The sequence below is a fragment of the Leucoraja erinacea genome, chromosome 4, assembly GCF_028641065.1.
Source record: "Leucoraja erinacea ecotype New England chromosome 4, Leri_hhj_1, whole genome shotgun sequence".
In the NCBI taxonomy this organism is placed as follows: Eukaryota; Metazoa; Chordata; class Chondrichthyes; order Rajiformes; family Rajidae; genus Leucoraja; species Leucoraja erinaceus.
Genome location: NC_073380.1, coordinates 56,342,296 through 56,365,260, shown reverse-complemented (window position 1 = coordinate 56,365,260; position 22,965 = coordinate 56,342,296). Strand labels below are relative to the sequence as shown.

The 22,965-nt window shown below is 40.7% G+C and overlaps 1 protein-coding gene across 6 annotated transcripts in view; it reads right to left on the bottom strand.

Moving 5' to 3' along the window:
* The window catches only part of LOC129696443 (intermembrane lipid transfer protein VPS13B-like), an 811,841-nt gene that overhangs the window by 271,958 nt on the left and 516,918 nt on the right, over positions 1-22,965 (bottom strand). For all 6 annotated transcript variants that reach the window (XM_055634334.1, XM_055634333.1, XM_055634338.1 and 3 more), the window contains exons 26-27: positions 2,586-2,757; positions 652-766 (exon numbers count right to left, since the gene is read on the bottom strand). In XM_055634334.1, the coding sequence (XP_055490309.1) occupies positions 652-766; positions 2,586-2,757 (287 nt within the window). The remainder of the gene's footprint in view (positions 1-651; positions 767-2,585; positions 2,758-22,965) is intronic.

The following is a 22,965-nucleotide window of genomic DNA, read 5'->3' as shown; positions in this document are numbered from 1 at the left end:
TCTGCAGTTCCTTCTTACACACAGTATCTGTGGAGGGTATGGATAGATAGGCACTGTTTTGGGTCAGACCCGAAGCGTCACCTATCCATTCCCTCCACAGATGCTACTGTCTGAATTACTCCAGCACTTTGCGTTTTGCTCAAGTTTCCAGCATCTGGAAAGGCAGCATGGTAGCGCAGCAGTAGAGTTGTTGCCTTACAGCGCTCACAGCACCAGAGACCCAGCTACCATCCTGGCCATGGGTGCTGTCTGTACGGAGTTTGTACGTTCTCCCTGTGACCGCGAGGTTTTCTCAGAGATCTTCGGTTTCCTCCCGCACTCCAGAAATGTACAGGTTTGTTGGTTAATTGCCATGTAAAATGTAAAAAATGGTCCCCAGTTTGTGGAGGATAGTCTTAATGTATGGGGATCGCTGGTTGGTGCGGACTCAGTGGGCCAAAGGGCCTGTTTCCACGCTGTATTTCTAAACTAAACTAAACTAATCTGCGGTTCCTTGTCTCTTACAAAGCACTGGACATTAAACTCGGCCTTCATTGCAGTTTGATATTGCAACCTCACGATATATATTCAAGCATCTGACAGAAACACAGACGGACTTCTTCAATTAACTAATCATGACCTGTCTTGACTGAGAAACTGTCATGAAATTACCTGTTCTTGTAGTGATCAATATTGAAGCTGCCCACTTTGCATTTCAGTTTAGTGTAAACATCTTGAATATCTACTGAAGCACTCAGGTCTTCAAGTTCTCCCACGACACAGATCTCTACAGGTATAATCACAGACATTTATTTATGAAGAAATTGATCATTCTGTCAGTGCGTTACAAGTTATCCAGCAAAAGAAAGAGCAGTTTAGTTTTATAATTCAAACTCAGTGTCCAACAAGTCTCCCAAGTGCCATTTCAACAAAATGCAACAGTCCAAAATTCATTGCACTCTTATTCAACAAATAAAATTTGTGATCTCACTCTCCAAATTTGATCTTTTGATCTCTGCAATTCACAACGGTTCTTCTGAAAAGTGTTGATTTTCAAATATTATTAAGAAATATACTCAGATATGCAATAAAGAGGAACTGCAGATGCTGGTTTATACCAAAGATAGACACAAAATGCTGAAGTAACTGGAGAAAATGGACAGGTGACATTTCAGATTGGGTCTGAAGGGTCCCGATTTGAAATGTCACATCCATTTTCTCCAGAGATGCTGTCTGACTCGTTGAATTACTCCAGCACCTTGTGTCTATACTATAATATGGACTGTCAGGGTAATTTGACAGTACAGAATTGTTTGAAACATTATGAAGCCATATAAATACCACATGGATTATGTTATTTTGATAGAATGGGGGGGATAAGAAAATTTTACAGAACATCATTCTATGTCTTAGATATTCTATTTCCCAGGATGTTACATAGTTGTGATTAATTGAGGGAGGAAGGAAGTACCTAGTAAAGATAGAACACACTGGGGCAGCACAGTGTCACAGCGATAGAGTTGCAGCCTTACAGCGCCAGAGACCCGGGTTCGATCCTGACCACTGGTGCTGTCTGTATGGAGTTTGTACATTCTACCCATGATCTTGTGGGTTTTCTCCAGGTTTTCCGGTTTCCTACTGCACTCCAAAGGCGTGCAGGCTTGTAGGTTAATTGGCTTTGGTAAAATTGTAAATTGTCCCTAGTGTTTGTAAGATAGTGTTAGTGTGCGAGGATCGCTGGTCGGCGCTGACTCGGTGGGCCGAAGGGCCTGTTTCCACGCTGTACCTCTAAACTAAACTAAATAAAGTGCTAGAGTAATTCTGCGGGTCAGGTAGCACCTCAAGGACATGGATAGGTAAAATTTTGGGTTAGGTTTCTTCTTCAGGATGAACCTGACCTGACCTGACACGGTGCCTATCTACTGTATGACCTCCGGAGTTTCTGCCAGTTACTGAGTTACTCCAGCTCTTTTGTGTTCTACACAAGATTCCAGCATCTGCAGTTCCTCGTGTCCCTACTTAATGAAGATACTCTAACTATCATGAATGAGGTGCATGTTGTTTGTCCAACTAGTCCTTTCATCCTACACGATTCCATGTCTTTATGGCAAGTCAAAACATCAAGTGTTCTCCACACAGTAAATATATTTGCATCGAAGATAGACACAAAATGCTGGAGTAACTCCGCGGGACAGGCAGAAGGAAAGAAAGAGAGAATATATTTGCACCCTCTTCAATTAAAATAAAACTACAAATTTCTCATCCATAGATTTCCTGAAATATACTTTCAGAAGAAATCATGATTAAATCAAAGATTTGTCGAGACATTCTCTTTAGGAGATTGGACACAAGTGCTATCAAGAACCTGAGCAAAATCCCTTTTCACTGCAACACATAACTTATTTTGGGAATTGCAATCCAAAGTCAACAAGAAAGGAAATCATTCAAAGAGCAAAAATTCACTGATTTGTTATTACCCATCTCAGGGAAATTATATTCTCAATTTAAACCTAAATTAGTGAGGAAATAGTAATAATCTGAATTCTAAATAATGAATGGCTGGATGAGTGGCTTAAATTAATAATTGGAGAGGAAAAATTTCTCACCTGTGCCATTCAATCCAGCTTCATGAGCAAACAATTTGACTGTCACTTTGGGTAGCATCCACTGCATCCATAAACTGATACATCCAGTGGTCCCACCAATATTGCTCGTTTTCTGCTCCAAGGTGGAAGAGTCGGAGAAAGGGCTCTCATCAACCATTTGAACTGAATCACCCTGTGAAAATATTTATTCTTTAAGAACTTTTTCTACAGCTGTACAACAAAATAATTATACGTGTCAGTTTCCTTAAACAGCCACAATTAAACCACATCTCTGAACACAGAAATCATTGGAGGAGAATGGGAAGAGAAATAAAAAGATATTTATTCAGTATGCAGGAAATTTTAGGAATTGAGAGGAAAATAGTTACAGATTAATTAACTTTAATGCTCATTACATCTCCAGGTTCAACAAAGGAGAACTGATGTAGCACGATGTGTCATTTCAATATCTCTAAAGCATTTTACAGCCCATCATCTGTTCTAAACAAGGAAATTTGCACTAGGAAATGAGCAGATCAATTTACATTATTTTAATTTAGGTTGCCAGTCCATTCCCTCCTCAGATGCTGCCTGATCCGCTGAGTTCCTCCTGCACTATGTTTTTTGCACATGGTTCCAGCATCATTGTGTCTTCTTGTGTCTTCCAGTCTCTTGTGTCTTCAATTTGTTTTATCGATTACTTGAGGGATTGATATTGGTCAGAACAGTTGGAAGTTCCCTTATCCTCCTCAAAAGAGCTTACTTTATACAGCCACCTAAGGCACTGGGTGGTTCCTTGATTTAACATCTTATCCAACAATTTAGTACTTCTGTCTCTGGAAAGAGACATAAAGGCAGAGGCAAGATCATTATCAATTGAGCCATCATGTCAAAGATAATTAATCATTTATTTTAATTATTATTACATTTATATTGTTTTAGTTTAGTTTTGTTTAGAGGTACAGCATGGAAACAGGCCCTTCGGCCCACCGTGTCCATGCCGATTGTCAATAAACCTTTCAAACTAGTTCTATGTTGTCTGACTTTTGCATCCACTCTCTGCACATTTGGGGCAATTTACAGAAGTCTACAATCTCACGTCTTTGGAATTTAGACTTTCGAGATAAACCATGAAAACAGGCCTATCGGCTCACCAATTTAACGCCGACCTGCACTCACCCCATACACAAGCACTATCCCATACACTAGGGGCATTTTACAATTTTTTTACAGAAGCCAATTAACATACAAACCTGCACGTCTTTATGATGTGGGAGGAAACCTTTGCTGTCACAGGGAGACCGTGCGAACTCCACATAGACAGGTCTGGATCAAACCTGGGTCTCTGGTACTGTGAGGCAACAGTTCTACCGCTGTGCTGCCCTTATCTTTACCGTAACAATTCAGCAAGTGGAAGCATGTCGTAGTGACTTGCAAAGTATTTTAAAAATCATACAACACACCATGAATCACTTCTCTGCATTTACATTTGTTCCTTTAATCCTGAGATTTTTGAAATAGATTTCCCTTAAATGCTCGTGTTAAAGGAAGCATTAATCTCAGTGACGTTCACTGATTATTGATGACCTGCTATAGCAATGGCAAGCTTAGAGACTTTATTTCTGTGGTTCTTGCTGTGTGATCAACGGTGGCTTAACCAGCTTTAACAAACATGTGCATGTGAACAAAACTGCCACGATAGTGAAGGCTTATTTTCCAAGATTTGTTACACTGGTGCAAGAAAGCAGTTCCCTACCTGACAATGTTTCCATGATTATAAACAGAAGTTCGACCGAGCTGCTTTGAACTGTCTTACATAAGAAACAATCAACTAGTCTTTCAGAAAATTTATTTTCATAAGACGTCAAAACATCCAATCAAAATTTCGTAAGATGCTGTTATTGTTTTTTTTTCCATAATCTGCACCAAAGAAAAATGAGCTGAAACTAAAACTTAATGTCTGTCTCGAAACAAATCGCTCCTCAAATGAAGGATCTCTTCCACACACCAACTGGCTATGGTACCATTAACATTCACACACCAAGCACGACTGTGTATATCTTACAAGATTTATATGCTGATTATGATGTAAAAGTTAGTCAGAATTTGAGCCTGAACAGAACCATAAAGTAATATCTAGCAACCTGCAAGTATCAACTTCCAGTCCAGCAGACAGATCAAAAAAATTGGGAGCGAGGGAAGGAAAATGAAAATAGAGTTTGCGCAAAGAGCAATCGATGTTTGGTAAACTTTCCATGAGAAAATATATTACAAATAAAATCATTTCCAAATTAAGGCATTGGGATCTATGGCCTCACACATAGCGATTGCTATGCCCAGCTCTTCCACAGAGGCAAAGTAAAAATAATTTTCTTTCTAATCCGACAGTGACACGTGATTACTAAATTAAATGGGTCACTGACGGTTTAAACTGAGTTTCTTTTAGGAAAATGCTTGTCGGGCTCTGTTTAGTTTGCGCTAACTACGATACTATTGCACAAGTAAGCTGCAACTTTAATAATCACAATTACCGCACAGTTTCATACATCGTTGTTTTTATTCAAACACCAATCTAATTGGGATGGCACAGTGGTAGAGTTGCTGCCTACATCACCTGAGACACGGGTTCGATCTTGACTACGGGTGCTGTCGGTACGGAGTTTGTATGTGCTCCCGTGTGGATTTCCTCCGGGTGGTCCAGTTTCCTCCCACATTCCAAAAACATGTAGGATTGTAGGTTAATTGGTCTCTGTAAATTGTCCCTAGTGTGTTGGATAGAGCTAGGGTATGAGTGACCATTGATTAGCGTGGACCCGGTGGGCCGAAGGGCCTGGTGCCATGCTGCATCTCTAAACTAAACTAAATAAATTTGAAATAGTTTATGGGAAATGCTTGTGATTCATCCCCAAGTATTAATTCCCTTGCCACCCAAACCACCCCCTCCCCAGGTACCTTCCCCTGCAACCGCAGAAGATGCAACACCTGTCCCAATACCTCCTCCCTCAACTCTGTCCAGGAACCCCGACTGTCCTTTCAGGTTAGGCAGAGGTTCACTTGCACCTCCTCCAACCTCATCTACTGTATCCGTTGTTCCAGATATGGACTCTTACACATCGGCAAGACCAAATGCAGACTGGGCGGTCGTTTCGATGAAAACACCTTCTCTCAGTCTGCCTGAACCTACCTGATCTCCCGATTGCTAAACGGCTCCTTCCCATCCCCACACAAACCTTTCTGTCCTCGGTCTCCTCCATTGTCAGAGTGAGGCTAAACACAAATTGGAGGAACAGCATCTCATATTTGCTTGGGCAGCTTACAGCCCAGTGGTATGTATATTGATTTCTCTAACTTCAGGCAACCCAGGCATTCCCCCTTTCTCTCTATCCCTCCCCCAACCAAGTCGCACTAGCTTCTCGTTTTCACCCAACAAACAATTAACATTGACCTGGTTCCTTTATCATCGTTATTTTTTTGCATATCTTTCATTCCTTGTTCTTTATCTCTCTGCATCATTGTCTATGTCTCTCGTTTCCCTTATACCTAACCAGTCTGAAGAAGGGTCTCGACCCGGAAAGTCACCCATTTCTTCTCTCCAGAGATGCTGCCTGGCCGACTGAGTTACTCCAGCTTTTTTTGTCTATCTCAGATTTATATCAGCATCTGCATTTCCTTCCTACCCAAGTATTAATTAATTTTCTGCTGGACAAACTAATTAGAGTTATCATAATTTTATGATATGCACACTCTCCTTTTACTGGTTTTGAGGAAAAAGATATTGTTGCACCTAAGATTAAGCAAAATCCAGTAAATTCTTCAAATCTCGACAAACCAGCTAGATAAAGAAGATCCAGATAACATTTAGAATAGATATTAAAATCTATATTGATGGGTTTCCTGTCTTGGAACATGCTCCAATGATTCATAATGCTCAAATACCCAGATTTTTTTCAATAAGGGGGACAATATTTCATCTTTGAGTTTCTATATCTACTGTTCCTGTGTTAATATGAATATGAGAAATTCCTCCATTTCCCAGATATGGATATTCTTTAGAGTAGATTTACGATTTAAATTTCCTCTTTCACTTCACTGAATGCTCTACAATCAAATCAAAAGATGTTTAAGAGATAATGGACATGGATAATAAATACTTGCCAGGCAGAAATCATTTATCCGGAGTCTCTCTAGTGGCAGCATGTAGTAAGGTTGCATATTGCTTGCTCCCTAACTTTTAACCCTTTCTTACCACACTTTCAATATTACTTGATTTCAAGACACGGAATAACTCTTTTTAAAAGTGTTGATAACACTTTTATACATTTCAACCAAACAAAGGATGGAGACAAGAGGAAAGAAAGATTCTCCAAGAAAAGATCGTGGTGAAGGCATGGCATCTGATCCCAGTACTTTAGAAGCAATAGTGAAACTGAGTGATAAACTGGATAAAAGATTCTGCGGCTTGGAAGCAATGATGAAAGAAGTTGGAAACAAGCTGGAAGAAGTTGAAAACAAGCTCTGGTTTAAATCAGCATCTGCAGTTCCTTCCTACCCAAGTATTAATTAATTTGCTGATGGACAAACTAATTAGAGTTATCATTATTTTATAATATGTACACTCTCCTTTTACTGGTTTTGAAAACAAGCTTCCTGATATAGTAGTGGCCATAGGATCTGGGGTGACGGAGGAACTGAAGGAAATCCACATTAGGCAGGAAATGGTGTTGGATAGACTGATGGGATTGAAGGTTGACAAATCCCCAGGGTCTGATGGTCTGCATCCCAGGGTACGTGAGGAAGTGGCTCTAGAAATCGTGGATGCATTGGTGATAATTTTCCAATGTTCTATAGACTCAGCATCAGTTCCTGTGGATTGGAGGGTTGCTAATGTTATCCCACTTTTTAAGAAAGGCGGGAGAGAAAAAACAGGGGAATTATAGATCAGTTAGCCTGACATCGGTGGTGGGGAAGATGCTGGAGTCAATTATAAAAGATGAGATAGCAGCACAATTGGATAGCAGTAACAGGATCGGTCCGAGTCAGCATGGATTTATGAAGGCAAAATCATGCTTGACTAATCTTCTGGAATTTTTTTAGGCTGTAACTAGGAAAATGGACAAGGGAGAGCCAGTGGATGTAGTGTATCTGGACTTTCAGAAAGTATTTGATAAGATCCCACATAGGAGATGAGTGGGAAAAATTAGGGCACATGGTATTGGGGGTAGAGTGCTGACATGGATAGAGTGTTTGGCAGACAGGAAACAAAGAGTAGGGATTAACGGGTCTCTTTCAGAATGGCAGGCAGTGACTAGTGGGGTACCTCAAGGCTCGGTGCTGGGACTGCAGCAATTTACAATATACATCAATGATTTGGATGAAGGGATTCAAAGTAACACTAGCAAATTTGCAGATGACACAAAGCTAGGTGGCAGTGTGCACTGTGAGGAGGATGCTATGAGAATGCAGGGTGACTTGGACAGGTTGGGGGAGTGGGCAGAGGCATGGCAGATGAAGTTTAATGCGGATAAATGTGAGGTTATCCACTTTGGTAGCAAAAACAGGAAGGCAGATTACTATCTAATGCCCCTGTCCCACTTAGGAAACCTGAACGGAAACCTCTGGAAACTTTGCGCCCCACCCAAGGTTTCCGTGCGGATCCTGGAGGTTTTTTTCAGTCTCCCTAATGGTCAAAAGTGGTTTCCGCCTCTTCTATGTTCCAGCGATTATTTCAAAAAATTCGAAACCGGCCACGGCTAAAAATAGGTTGCCGTTTTAAAAATCGGTAATTTTTTAGTCTAAGCCGGTTGCGATGCTAGTTGAAGGTGGTTTCCGGAGGTTACTGGCAGTTGAAGGTTGTTGCCGGAGGTTGCAGGTAGTGGAAGGTTCACTACCTGCCACCTCCGGCAACCACCTTCAACTAGCATCGCAACCGGCTTCAACTAAAAAATTACCGATTTGAATTTTTTCAAATAATCGCCGGTAAAATAGAAGAAGCGGAAACCACTTTCGACCATTAGGGAGACTGACAAAAACCGCCGGGAAACTTCCGGGAACCACACGGAAACCTTGTATGGGGCGTAAAGTCTCCAGAGGTTTCCGTTCAGGTTTCCTAAGTAGGACAGGGGCATAAGTGGCGTCAGGTTGGGAAAAGGAGAAGTACAACGGGATCTGGGGGTCCTTGTACATCAGTCTATGAAAGTAAGCATGCAGGTACAGCAGGCAGTGAAGAAAGCGAATGGCATGTTGGCCTTTATAACAAGAGGAATCGAATATAGGAGCAAAGAGGTCCTTCTGCAGTTGCACAGAGCCCTAGTGAGACCACACCTGGAGTATTGTGTACAGTTTTGGTCTCCTAATTTGAGGAAGGACGTTCTTGCTATTGAGGGAGTGCAGTGGAGGTTTACAAGGTTAATGCCCAGGATGGTGGGACTGTCATATGCTGAGAGAATGGAGCAGCTGGGCTTGTACACTCTGGAGTTTAGAAGGATGAGAGGGTATCTCATTGAAACATATAACATTGTTAAGGGCTTGGACACGCTAGAGGCAGTAAACATGTTCCCGATGTTGGGGGAGACCAGAACCAGGGTCCACAGTTTAAGAACAAGGAGTAAGCCATTTAGAACGGAGACAAGGAAACACTTTTTCTCACAGAGAGTGGTGAGTCTGTGGAATTCTCTGCCTCAGAGGGCAGTGGAGGCAGGTTCTACGGATGCTTTCAAGAGAGAGCTAGATAGTGCTCTTAAAAATAGCGTCAGGGGATATGGGAAGAAGGCAGGAACGGGGTACTGATTGGGGATGATCAGCCATGATCACATTGAATGGCAGTGCTGGCTTTAAAGGCCAAAAGGCCTACTCTTGCACCTATTGTCTATTGTCTAAACTGAGTGTCATGAACAGAAGGAACAAATTGCTACTTTGCTAGCCCTGGGTCAGGAAAGAGATGCGAAGATTGCTGCATTGGAACGGAAAATGACCGAGAATTTCCATGCACTCGAACAGTACAAGATTAAAAATATGGACTTGGAAAATAGAAGCTGTCCGCAGAATCTGCAAATTGTTGGTTTGCCTGAAGGTCGGGAAGGTGACAAAGCTATTAAATATGTTTCTAGAATGCTAAAGGAGATTTTCGGCGCCAAGCAGTTTGGAGATCTGCCAATTTTGGATAGTGCACACTGGGTTGGGAAAAAACCCGGTCCCGGAGACAAACCGAGACATTTGATTGTCCGGTTCCACTTTTTGCAGATGAAGGAAAATACCCTCCAATCAGCAAGAAGATCGGGCATGATCGAATTCAAAGACTGCAAGTTTCGTATTTTACCTGACTACAGCCGCGAACTTATGGGACTAAGACTGCCTTTCTATAAGGTAATGTCTGAGTTATTTAAGAAGCAGATATGCCCTGCCCTAACCAGCCAGATTCCGAATACAACTCCCTGATGGTAACATTCAGTCTTCAACAACCCGCAAGATGCTTCCTGCTTTCCGGAGGTTTATCAAGATCGTGTATAAACTTTATATTGTTTTCTCTGCCAGTATCCCTTGAACTTATAGTTTAGACATTGCTGCAGGCATCACTATGACTGGGGGTGGACAGTGTTCACTGTGTCCCGTCCCCCCCCCGAGCTGCGACGAAGAACTGCTGAGAGCCGGTTGAGTTACAATCTGAGATCTCTTATTCCTAATTTGACAACATAATGCTTTCTCATTCTTGGATGTTTATTACGATTTTAGATTTTAGATTCCTCTTTCTCTTACTACTATAGTTATCTTTTTTTTTAAATTGTTTGATTTTGTAAATGATTAAGAATTTAACCTGATGAGTTCAAGTCAAGTCACTATTATTTCGAGAGCACATTTAAAAAACAACTCTCGTTGACCAAAGTGCTTTACATAGATGGAGGTACTAACATTGTTAGTAAAAATAACGAGTTATTTTTTAATTATTTTTCGGAACATTAACATGATGTTATCATACCTTAACTTTTAAGTTCTCTAAGATATTGTTATTTTTTGGAATATTAATATGATGGGATTATACTTTGACTTTTAAGATTTTTAAGATATTGTTTTTTATTTTTAATGACCCGCTTTTGGGTTTTTTAGAATAAGTAAGAATTTATTTCGGTAACTGATTTTTTGAATAACATTACGACTGTTTTGGATCTTGTTTTCTTAGATTTTCCATTTGCAAAATGGCTTCCGAAGGTTCTTCTCTTCATTCTTTGGACAAACAATATGGAGCAGTCCTTGTTTTTCACAGCTTGCATGTATTTTCTAACCATGATATTAATTTGTTTTGACTACTGAGTGGTAAATATACTTTTCCTCTACTTGTGGAGCTGTTGCTAGAAAGACGGGGCTAGGGGAGAGGATAGGTAGCGTACTGACGGCCTACTGGTCAGTTTTGTGCTTTGCGTGGGTGGGGGTTGGGACTTGTGCTTTTAGTTTAGTTTTTTCTATCTGGGCTGTATTAGAACTACAAAAACGTTTGAAATGTCGTAACTTCCGGTTCCGCCTTAGATTCTTTTCCTTCCAGTCTCATGAATTACTGTGGTCTACAAAATTAACCCTTTACATTCCACATGATTTTTACAAGCAATATGGATAAAGTTATTAATTTTCTCTCATGGAATGCTAATGGTTTGAACCATCCCATTAAGAGGAAAAAAATCTTTATAGATTTTCGTAGACTAAATGCTCAGATTATCTTTGTTCAGGAAACTCATGTGAGGAAGGAGGATAATCAACGTTTTTTTAACATTTGGAGAGGACTACTTTGCTTCAAGATTTGAATTTTGTTCATTTTATTAAAGATCAGATTGCCTTTTTCTTTTCAACAAATTCTACTGAAGAAATATTGAATGGGGTAGTCTGGGATGCTTTTAAGGCATATCTTCGTGGACAAATTATTTCATACTCCGCGAGATGAAAAAACAAATTAAAAATGAAATACGTATATTGGCTGATGAGATTAAAGAAATTAATTAAAAATATTCAAAAGCTCCTAGTTTAGAGCTTTATAAGAATAGAGTTGAACTTCAAATGAGACATGATTTGTTATTAGTATCACCGAATTGAGAATCAACTACTTAAAACCAAAAGTCAATTTTATATACATGGTGATAAATCTGGCAAATTACTTGCCAATCAATTGAAAGCTGTGAGAGCCAAACGTCAGATTACTAAAGTTAGTAAACGAGATGGTACTCTGACAGTAGGTCATGATGTAATTAATAAATCCTTTCAAGAATTTTATACCTTACTATATCAATCAGAATTTCCTACTGATTCCAATATAATGCATGAGTTTTTAAAGAAACTGAACTTGCCAAATCTATCACGTAAAGAGTCTTTGTTGTTAGATGAACCCATCACGGAGGAGAAAATACAGAAAGCAATCCTTTTGATGAACTCTGGTAAAGCTCCTGGCTTAGACGAGTATACAGTGGAATTCTTTAAGTATTTCTCAAGTTTACTGTCCCCCTGGCTATGCAAAGTTTTTAAAGAAGCCATTTTAATGAATAAATTACAATTCTTTTATGAAGCATCTATCTCTTTAATTCTTAAAAAACATAAATATCCTACTATAGACCTATATCATTGTTAAATGTAGATTCTAAAATTCTTTCAAAAATATTAGCTATGAGATTGGAAAACATTTTACCGCAAATTATTTCTGAAGATCAGACAAGTTTTAAAAATCGTTATTCATACTTTAACGTTAGGAGATTAATGAATATTGTATATACTGCTTCAAATAAAACTCCAGAATGTTTCAGAAGAGCCATTCCCCTGTGAGGAGAGGATCAAAACCCTGCTACTGGGGCGGCTCGACTGCTCATCATCACCCGTATATCAAGTCCGTTTGTTCTGCCTGTTACCGAAAAGATCATCTCCAGGCAGTGTGTCAATCCGTAGGACAGCGGAGAAAGGGCAAGAAATCATTTCACGATGCTGAGAAGGCATTTGATAGAGTAGTATGGGAATACTTATTCAATACATTTGAAAAATGTAAGATTGGTCCAAAATGTATCTCTTGGATAAAGCTGATATATCATATACCTCAGGCTTCTGTACTTACCAATAATCAGAGATCCCCTTTCTTTGGGCTCTTTCGAGGTACTAGATAGGGCTGGCCTTTAAGCCCTTTATTGTTAGATATTGCTTTGGAACTTTTGGCCACTGCTCTTAGGGAATCCCCCAATATTTCTGGTACTCTCCATGGGAATAAGACATAGAAACATAGAAATTAGGTGCAGGAGTAGGCCATTCGGCCCTTCGAGCTTGCACCGCCATTCAATATGATCATGGCTGATCATCCAACTCAGTATCCTGTACCTACCTTCTCTCCATACCCCCTGATCCCTTTAGCCATAAGGGCCACATCTAACTCCCTCTTAAATATAGCCAATGAACTGGCCTCAACTACCTTCTGTGGCAGAGAATTCCAGAGATTCACCATTCTCTGTGTGAAAAATGTTTTCCTCATCTCGGTCCTAAAAGATTTCCCCCTTATCCTTAAACTGTGACCCCTTGTTCTGGACTTCCCAAACATCGGGAACAATCTTCCTGCATCTAGCCTGTCCAACCCCTTAAGAATTTTGTACGTTTCTATAAGATCCCCCCTCAATCTTCTAAATTCTAGCGAGTACAAGCCGAGTACACGCTATCTCTCTATGCAGATGATCTGTTAATATATATTTCTAATCCAGAGAAATCTATTCCTGCAATAATAGCTTTACTTAATCAATTTAGTCGTTTTTCTGGTCATAAATTAAATCTTAGTAAGAGTGAGCTTTTTCCACTAAACAATCCAATTTCGAATTATGGGCAGTTTACATTTAGATTGACTACCAACTGTTTTACTTATTTAGGTATTAAGATTACCAAGAAACACAAGGACCTATTTAAAGCCAATTTTACGCCCTTAATTGACCATGTCAGACAACAGTTTACTAAATGGTCACCAATGTCCTTATCCCTAACCGGCTGAATCAGTGCTATTAAAATGTTTATTCTACCTAAATTTTTATATATTTTTCAAATTATACCTATTTTTATTTCTAAATCTTTTTTTGATATTATTGATTCAGAAATGTCATCATATATGTGACAGAATAAAAATCCCAGACTAAGCAATAAATACTTACAGCAATTTAAAAAAAGATGGTGGTTTAGCACTGCTGAACCTTAAATTTTATTATTGGACATTTACTGCTCGTTATTTAACGTTTTGGACAAAGGATTTAGAATATACCTAATGCCCAGGATGGATAAATCTTGAACGTGATTCTATGCAAGGGTTATCATTGGCTTCTATCCTACCTTTTACAATTACGAGATTGAATAAATGTACGATTAACCCAATAAAAGACACATTGCAAATATGGTTTAAATTTCATAAGTTTTGTGGATTGAATGATTTTATCTTATCGAGTCCTATCATATCTAATTTTTTCTTTCAACCCTCTAGTATTGATCAAGCCTTTCTGTTATGGAAGAGGAAGGGATCAGTATTTTTTCGTGATTTGTTTTTAGACGGTTGTTTTATATCTTTTGAACAACTCTCCAATAAATATAATCTACCTAATTCACATTTTTTTAGATATTTACAAATTAGACATTTTTTGAAGGCTACTTTACCCACTTTTCCATTATCACATCAAACTGAAATCTCAGAATTTTTTTTCCATTTGAACCCTTATCAGAAAGGTTTAATAACGACTATTTATGAGTTGATTTTGAAATTACAAGTAGGTGCATCTGATAAAATTAAGGATGATTGCGAAAGAGAACTTCAAATTTCTTTACCTTTCGAGAAATGGGAGAGGATCCTTCAATTAGTCAATACCTCTTCAATGTGTGCAAGACACGCTCTGATACAATTTAAGGTGGTTCACAGAGCACATACGTCAAAAGATAAGTTAGCTCGTTTTTATGGTCATATAAATCCTACCTGTGACATGTAATTCTGAAGTGGCTTCGCTGACTCGTATGTTTTGGTCTTGCCCACTTTAGGAAAAAATGTTTTGATACTATTTCTGTAGTTTTAGGTATTGATTTACAACCTCATCCAATTACTGCAATTTTTGGCCTACCAATGTTAGATTCTATTCATCTGTCCCGTTCAGCCCGTCGGTTGATTGCTTTTACTACATTAATTGCCAGAAGATCTATTTTATTTAAATGGAAAGACTCTAATCCTCCTACCACATGCCATTGGTATTCTGAAACGATATCATGTTTAAATTTAGAAAGAATTACATTGTGACATTGTTGAACCCTTGGTTAAATTTGATAGGGCTTGGGGAAGCTTTATTCAATACTTTCACACTAGATAAATTGGTCCCTCTACAACCGTTATAATATTTTTTTACCTTTATACGGTGGAACGGATTTGACGACAAACGGGTCTAAATTGTTGAAATTTTTTGCAGCCCAGATTCTGTTTTCTTTTGTTTTGCTTATTTTAGTTTAGGGGGTTTTGTTTTTCTCTTTTTTTTTCTCTTTTTCTCTTTTTGTTTTTATATATACAAGTTCTCTTTTAACCATTTATCTGTATTTACATAGAGACCGGGAGGTCTATACCCAATGTGTATTTTGACACTGGATTTATATTTAGGTTACATTTGTTGTTAATGTAATCCTGATCCCTATGTATCAATATCACTGTTATGTTTATCACTATTTTTTGTTTTTGAAAAATTAATAAAAAGATTTAAAAAGAAAAAAGAAATAAATCATTTATCACCTTTTAAAATATTTAAATCACACAAGAGATTTAGAATTGCATCAATCAAGACTACACCATTTTAAATACAGCTTTACTATTGAAAATTGCCGTTACCTTTAATGCTACTACGTGAAAGCAATATTTTTATATGTCAACAAACAGCAGTTAAAGAAGTGTGATATGACTCACAGATTTTACCACTGCCCTCTAGTGGATAACCAATCAGGTAAATAAACGTTTAGTTTAGTTTAGAGATCCGGTGTGGAAACAGGTGCTTCGGCCCACCGAGCTCGCACCAACCAGTAACCACCACTAGTTCTATCCTACACTCTAGGGACCATTTACAGAAGCTAATTAATCTACAAAGCTCCACGTCTTTGGAATGTGGGAGATAACCAGAGCACCCTGAGAAAACTCACGCGGTCATAGGGAGAACGTACAAACTCCATACAGACAGCACCCATAGTCAGAATCGAACCTGGGTCTCTGGTGCCATAAGGCAGCAACTCTGCTGCTGCACCATTCTGCCGCTCGTGCTGCACAGCTGTACTTAAAGGCTAAACTAATATCATTGTTAATACAAGTATCAGAATCTTAAACTCATGCCCACAATAATCTTTTGAATTATTCTTTTGGAAATTATTATATTGATAGACTAGAGGGCATAGCTTTAAGGTGAAAGGGGCAAAGTTTAAAGACGATGTGAAGAAGAGGTTTTTTTTTTTTTTACAGAGAGTGTTGGGTGTCTGATATGCGCTGCCAGAGGTGGTTCATAACTTCATGTCATAGGAGCAGAATTAGGTCATTCAGCCCATTGAGTCTACTCCACTATTCAATCATGGCTAATCCATCTTTCCCTCTCAACCCCATTCTCCTGCCTTCTCCTCGTAACGTTTGATACCCTGACTGATCAAGAACCTGTCAATTTCCACTTTAAAAATACCCAATGACTTGGCCTCCACAGCCGTCCGTGGCAATGAACTACACAGATTCATCACCCTCTGACTAAATAAATTCTTCCTCATTTTCTTTTGAAAGGCACAACCTTTTGTTCTGAGAATGATGGTGGAGGAAGATACAATAGGGTCATTTCAGAGGCTTTTAGATAGGCACATGGAAATGCGGGGAATGAAGGGATATAGGTCATGTGCAGGCAGATGAGATTACTTTATCGTGACGTCATGTTCAGCAGACATGTTGCCCTGTTGTACTAATTTATGTTCCATGTATTATGTTCTAAATATGGGGAGAGTCATCGAGTTAAACAGTGTAGAAACAGGCCCTTCACCCCAACTTGCCCACACTAACCAGCATGTCCCATCTACACTAGTCCCACTTTCCTGCATTTGACCCATATCCCTCTAAACCTGTCCTATCCATTTACCCGCTTAATTGTTTCTTGAACGTTGCGATAGTCCCTGCCTCAACTACCTCTCCCAGAGGCTCGTTCCACACATCCACCACCCTTTGTGTGAAAAGAGCGAAAGGCAATTCTCTCAATTATAATTTTCCATTGTAAAATACCGTTTGCAGAACAATGTTTGCAGTCTTCATCTAATTCATAATTTACAAATCACAGCTAACTGCCACAACATTCAAGACAGTTTTCATGAACAATCATCAGAACTGACAAAGTATAATAAAAAGCAGCTGCCGACAATGTTTTGTTAAAGTCAATAACATAAATTCACCAAAGTCTGCTTAATTCTTGGCTTAAATCAGATCAATAACTTTTCCAATTGTAATAAGCCTAGAATGTAAGTGTGTCTTGCTCTCTAAAAAAACAAACAAAGACTTACTGAATGAAGCTGAACTTTTTTTTTATGTATACAAATTTGCTATTTAGTTGGCCATTGTGTGAAATGTGTGCATGTACACCTCGGCATGTTGCCGACACCACCGAAGAGTCCAATTTCAGTAATTTATAATTTTAAATGTAAACCTTTTACGGAACATTTCTGTCCCTTGCACAAAGCAGATTACATTTTAGAAGGCAGCATATGACTGATACTCCTCAAAACCAATCTAAACACATCGCACACCATGTTCACGTCGAAAAGACCTATCTGCACTAACCCCATTAACCTGGACCATAGCACTCGATACTTTGACAAGTATTGTTCAACCAATTGGTGTGGAAATTCTTGTCTCCAGTATTCACTCAGGTAGTTCTTCCTCAGGTCCCATCTTAACTGCCTACCGTTTACCCTACACCTATAGCCTTTAGTTTTTTTCATACCTCTGCTTTGGAGCATGGTTTCCTCCTATCTACCTTATCGATGCCCCTCATCCTTTTGGATGTTTTCACTATCAGTTCCCCCCAATGCCTCCTCTTGTGCAAGGAAAACAAGCATAGCCATTGCATTGCTTGTGTGCACATTGCTTTGTTTCAATTTACCAGAGTAATTAAAAGTCTGGGATGGTTAAGTACCAAGATCCAAAAAGGTGGAATGTTAATGCTTTAACTGACTACATATCAGTCTAAAGAGTCCCAACCTGGAACTTCACCTATCTATGTACCCCAGAGAAGCTGCTTGACCCATTGAGTTAATCCCGTTGTGTAAACCAGCATCTACTATATAGTTTAGTCCTTACTTACCTGGTTGTGTAGAATTATCAGAATTAACTGAATTACTATATTTCTCATTCGAGCCCTTTGGACTATCTTTGATCAGGCTTTCCTGGCTTTATCTTGCAATAAATATTATTCACATTATTCCCTTTATCATGTATCCGTACGCTGTGAATGGCTCGATTGTAACCATGTATTGTCTTTCCGCTGACTGGTTAGCACGTGACAAAAGCTTTTCACTGTACCTCGGTACACGTGACAATAAACTAATCTCAAACTCAAAATGTACCTAGATTACACTTGCAGTAAATTATTAGACATATAATATACAAAAATACACAGTGTAGTTTGTAAAACACAAAGATATGAAGATTAAAATGATGAATGGAAGTCTATTGAGCCCATTATTTTCACAGTTCCAATACAATCTATGCTATCATGAACGCCAAATCAGTCATAAATCTCCAGACCATATTGTTATAGAGATACTCTCCATTTCCCAAAGGGAAAGAAATATATCCGGAATATTCATCTACATCCTCCATTTCATTATTCTTCATTAATACCTCCATTAGACAGTAACTCCTTTGCCAATCCATGAACACAATACTTCATCTACATGGCATCCCTTGGAGTATTTAATCATCTCCGGCTGCAACTTCTGTTTTCTGAGTATTTCGCTAAGAAAGCCTCTTTTAAAGTTGAAATAACAAAGAAACTATACTGCAGATGCTATAATACCAAAGAGAGGCACAATTTGCTGGAGTAACTCTGCGGAACAGGCAGCATCTTGAAGCGCCTGGCTAGTGATAGGCGAATACAAGAGAGGTGGAGCTTGATTGGCAGATGTATGGGCAAAGGCTGCAGATGAAAAGAATACAAAAGGAGATTAGGAACAAAGAGGAGAGACATGTGAAACCAGAGGGAGGGATATAGGTGGTAGGGTACAGGGGGAGGCAGTGTTGGTGGGCGGCACGGTGGCCCCGCGGTAGAGTTACTGCCACAGGGCCAGAGACCCATGTTCGATCCTGACTACGGGTGCTTGTTTGTACAAAATTTGTATGCTCCCCCATGACTTGTGTGGGTTTTCTCTGGGATCTCCGGTTTCCTCCCACACTCAAAAGATATATATGCTAATTGGCTTGGTATAATTGTGAATTGTCCCCAATGTGTGCAGGGTAGTGTTAGTGTACGGAATGATTGCAGGTAGGCACAGACTCGGTGCGCTGAAGTAACTGTATCTGGAAACTGAACTAAACTCAATGGACACGCACTGGAGTGGGGAGGAGGGTCACAGAACGAGAGTGGGGGGGGGGGGGGGGGGGGGGGGGGGGGGAATCAGGGCATGGAGATGGGATGTTACCTGAAATTGGTAAATTGTTGTTCATAACTTTACGTTGTTAGCTACACAAGCGGAATATGAGGTGCTGTTCCTCCAGTTTGTGTGTGGCCCTTCTTACACATAATTACCTGGACTTTATTTCAAATACCTCAGGAGCGGATACCCACAGCAACATTTCAAATGCTAAATGTATTAACTGGGTGGGCAACACTCTGCCCCAAAGGATATTTGATGTGGCAGAACTGTAATCAGGGCTACTTACTGAAAGACAATGTGATTGATTTTACACAGACCAGTCAGGAAGCCACAGGTCTCAAGCAGGTAATTCCAATACAACTGTGTTCTTTCAAAATAAATATATCTTTAAATGGATGCCCATGGAGAGCCAATAAAAATAGACAATGTACAAAAGACTCGGAGAATGGCAGGTACCTGGGGGCTGTATGCGTTTACATAGATAGATGCATTTATAAATGAGGCAAACTAAATCTGGCTTAATTAACCTTGTGCTACTTTTCTTTCAAAGGAACGATATTTGATGGTTGCAGTGTGACCACAACTGTCATCAATCTTCTCCATTCACGATTTCCAACAGCAATTAACTTCACACAAAGACTACCACCGCAATCATATTACATAAAAGTGAACATATGGAAAAATTTAAACTGTTCTCCTAGGTTTAAGGCTCAACTTCCTTTTCAGCTTCTAGAATATTTTCACCACACTGGAGCTTCTCCTGACTGCCAACATTACAAACAGACACACGTATAGCTGCTGTTCCCTCAGAATTCACATTCATGCAAGGTTAAGCTGGAAATGGTGCAGAGAAGATTTACGAGGATATTGCCAGGACTCGGGGGCTTGAGCTATACGGAGGAGTTGAGCAGGCTAGAACTCTATTCCTTTGAGCGCAGGAGGATGAGGGATGGTCTTATAGAGGTGTACAAAATCATGTGAGGAAGAGATCAAGTCTTTTTCCCCAGAGTAGGGGAATCGAGAAACAGAGGACATATGTTTAAGGTGAGGGGGGGAACGGTGCATCAGACAGGTTATACGTATGACTGAATTGGAGGAATGGACAATGGTTCAATGATTCCTTTATTATTACGTGTACCAAGGTACAGTGAGATCCTTTATTTGCATACAGTTCAGTAAGATTATTGCCATGCATAAGTACAATCCCTTGTTAAGTACATAATGCATAGAAGCAGCCCATTGAGGCTATATGCAATAGTCGCCACGTTTTGGCGTCATTACACAGTCCCAACTGCAGCTGGCTATCAAGGTCTGTTGCAGCCGTCGCCTCCATCCAGTCGTCCTGCAAAATTTCTACTTGCCCGTCCACCTTCAACCTTCTTGCCCGGGGGGGGATGGGGGGAGCCCGCAGCTGACCTTTAAGGCACGGAAGACAAGATGGTTCTTCCTACCGTCCCTTGACCGGAGTTTGCCACCATTGCCGACTCCCTCTACCGCCTCAGTCTGATTTGCGGGCGGTGGGGAGGGAAGAAATGTGGGAGACGGGAGAGGCAGGACAAAGCGTGGCAGTTAATAGGTGAACATAGGTGAGGGTGATTTTTGATAGCAGATGGTTGGATAAAGGCCAGAGATTAAAATAGGTGTGCAAAAAAGGATTGAGGAGTTGCAAATTGTGAGGTCAGAGGAAGGAATCTGTTTGTTTTGTTTCAGAGTGATCTGCAGCTGGCTATACATACTTTCATATGTGAACCAGGAATTTCAAATGGGTAGCACAGTGGTAGAGCTGCTGCTTTCTGACGATTTCACTTAGGCGATTTCAAGTCAAGTTCAAGTTTACATTTGTTGTCACATGCACCAATTGGTAGAGTGCGATTTGGGTTACCATACAGCCATACAAATAAAGAAGAACACAACACACGATAGACTTTAACATGAAAATCCCCACACTGCGGAATCAAAGTTTCCCACTGTGAGGGAAGGCACCAAAGTTCAGTCATCCTCCTCTTTGTTGCTCACCCGTGGTCTGGGTCTCCCGAGCCCCCCGCAGTCGCCACTACGGGCGGCCCGATGTTCAGGCTCTCTCGCTGGGATGATGGAACTCCGGCGTCGGAACGGAAGAACATTCTCAGCAGTTTGGACTTCCGAATCGGCCACTTCCTACCGGATATCGCGGCTTCCGAAGTCCACAGGCCGAGCTGGGCGGAGATTCACACTGGTGGCCCTCAGCAAAGGGATCCCAGGACTCCGCTATGTTGAAGTCAGTGCCACCCGCGGCTGGTAGCTCCACAAACCTGAGCACCACGATGTTGAAGCAGCAGGTCCCAACACTCCGAAGCTTCAAACGGCGATCCCAGGTAAGGCATCGCCTGCTCCGCAATGAATACAGTGCTGCGCCACCATTGAACGTCTGGTCGGTCTCTGGCAGGAAAGGCACACCAATCCAGTTGGTAGGCCGCGAGGGGACGGGACGAGGACGCGACTCAGAGAATAGTCGCATCCTCGACAGGATGTGACTGAGAAACGGTTTCCCCCTTACCCTCCCCCATCCACTAGGGGCACGGCGCCCCTAGTGGTTTTTCAGGCGACTGCCGACGACTATCAGAGTGGAACACAGACAAACAAATCGCAGGCGGGGGACAGGGCAAGAGAGGGGGGGGGTTCGCTGTCTGAAATTCACACGGTGCAAAGCCAAGGTGATACAGACACATAGAAATTAGGGTGCAGGAGTAGGCCATTCGGCCCTTCGAGCCTGCACCGCCATTCAATATGGTCATGGAGTGATCATCCAACTCAGTATCCTGTACCTGCCTTCTCTCCATACCCCCTGATCCCTTTAGCCACAAGGGCCACATCTAACTCCCTCTTAAATATAGCCAATGAACTGGCCTCAACTACCTTCTGTGGCAGAGAGTTCCAGAGATCACACACAGCAATGAACAAGAAGGTAGGAGCAGTAATTAAGACGGCTGAAGCAGTGTACTGTAAGTCCTTTAAAAGGGGGGAGGGGGAGATGGACGGAGAAGGAGGGAGAAGTAGTGGAGACAACTTTTAAGAAGCCAGAGATACACGACTATGAAGCTCGGCGGACATTTAACATTACCGGTCGGTTATCCTTGGTTCTGAAAGCTACTGCTTACGGTTTTTTTCCCCAATGAGCCAATGAAATTCACCGGTCAGCACCGGCTCCAACCTACGAGAACATTTGACCTCCTGGCCACCCACCTATGGTACGAGAATTCTCGCTACTCTCGATGGCGGCTTCATTCTCATTGCCGCTAATTTTTCAACAAGTTGAAAAATTTGCGGCGACCATAATGAGGCCGCGACTAATTCCCAGAATGCAGGAACTCCTCACGACCATGAAGGCGACTCCCCGGCAACCACCCGTGGCGACTGCATAGTCTCCTGCAATCGCCTAAAACATCGCCTAAGTGGGACAGGCCCATTCAATCCTGTCTACGGGTGTTGCCTGAAAGGAGTTTGTACATTCTCCCTGTGGCCGCTTGAATTTTCTCCAAGTAGTTTGGTTCCTCCCACATTCCAAAGACGTACAAGTTTGTAGGTTAAATGGATTTAGTAGAATTGTAAAATTGGCCCCAGTGTGTAGGATAATGCTAGTGTATGAGGTGATCGATGGTCGGCGTGGACTTGGTGAGCTAGAGATCCTGTTTCTGTGCTTCATCTCTAAAGTCTAAAGCAGCTATGGATAAAGTGAACAGTATAGAACTATTACCCCAGATTACATTGCATTAACATTGAAAGTCAATGGTAGAGCTGAAGA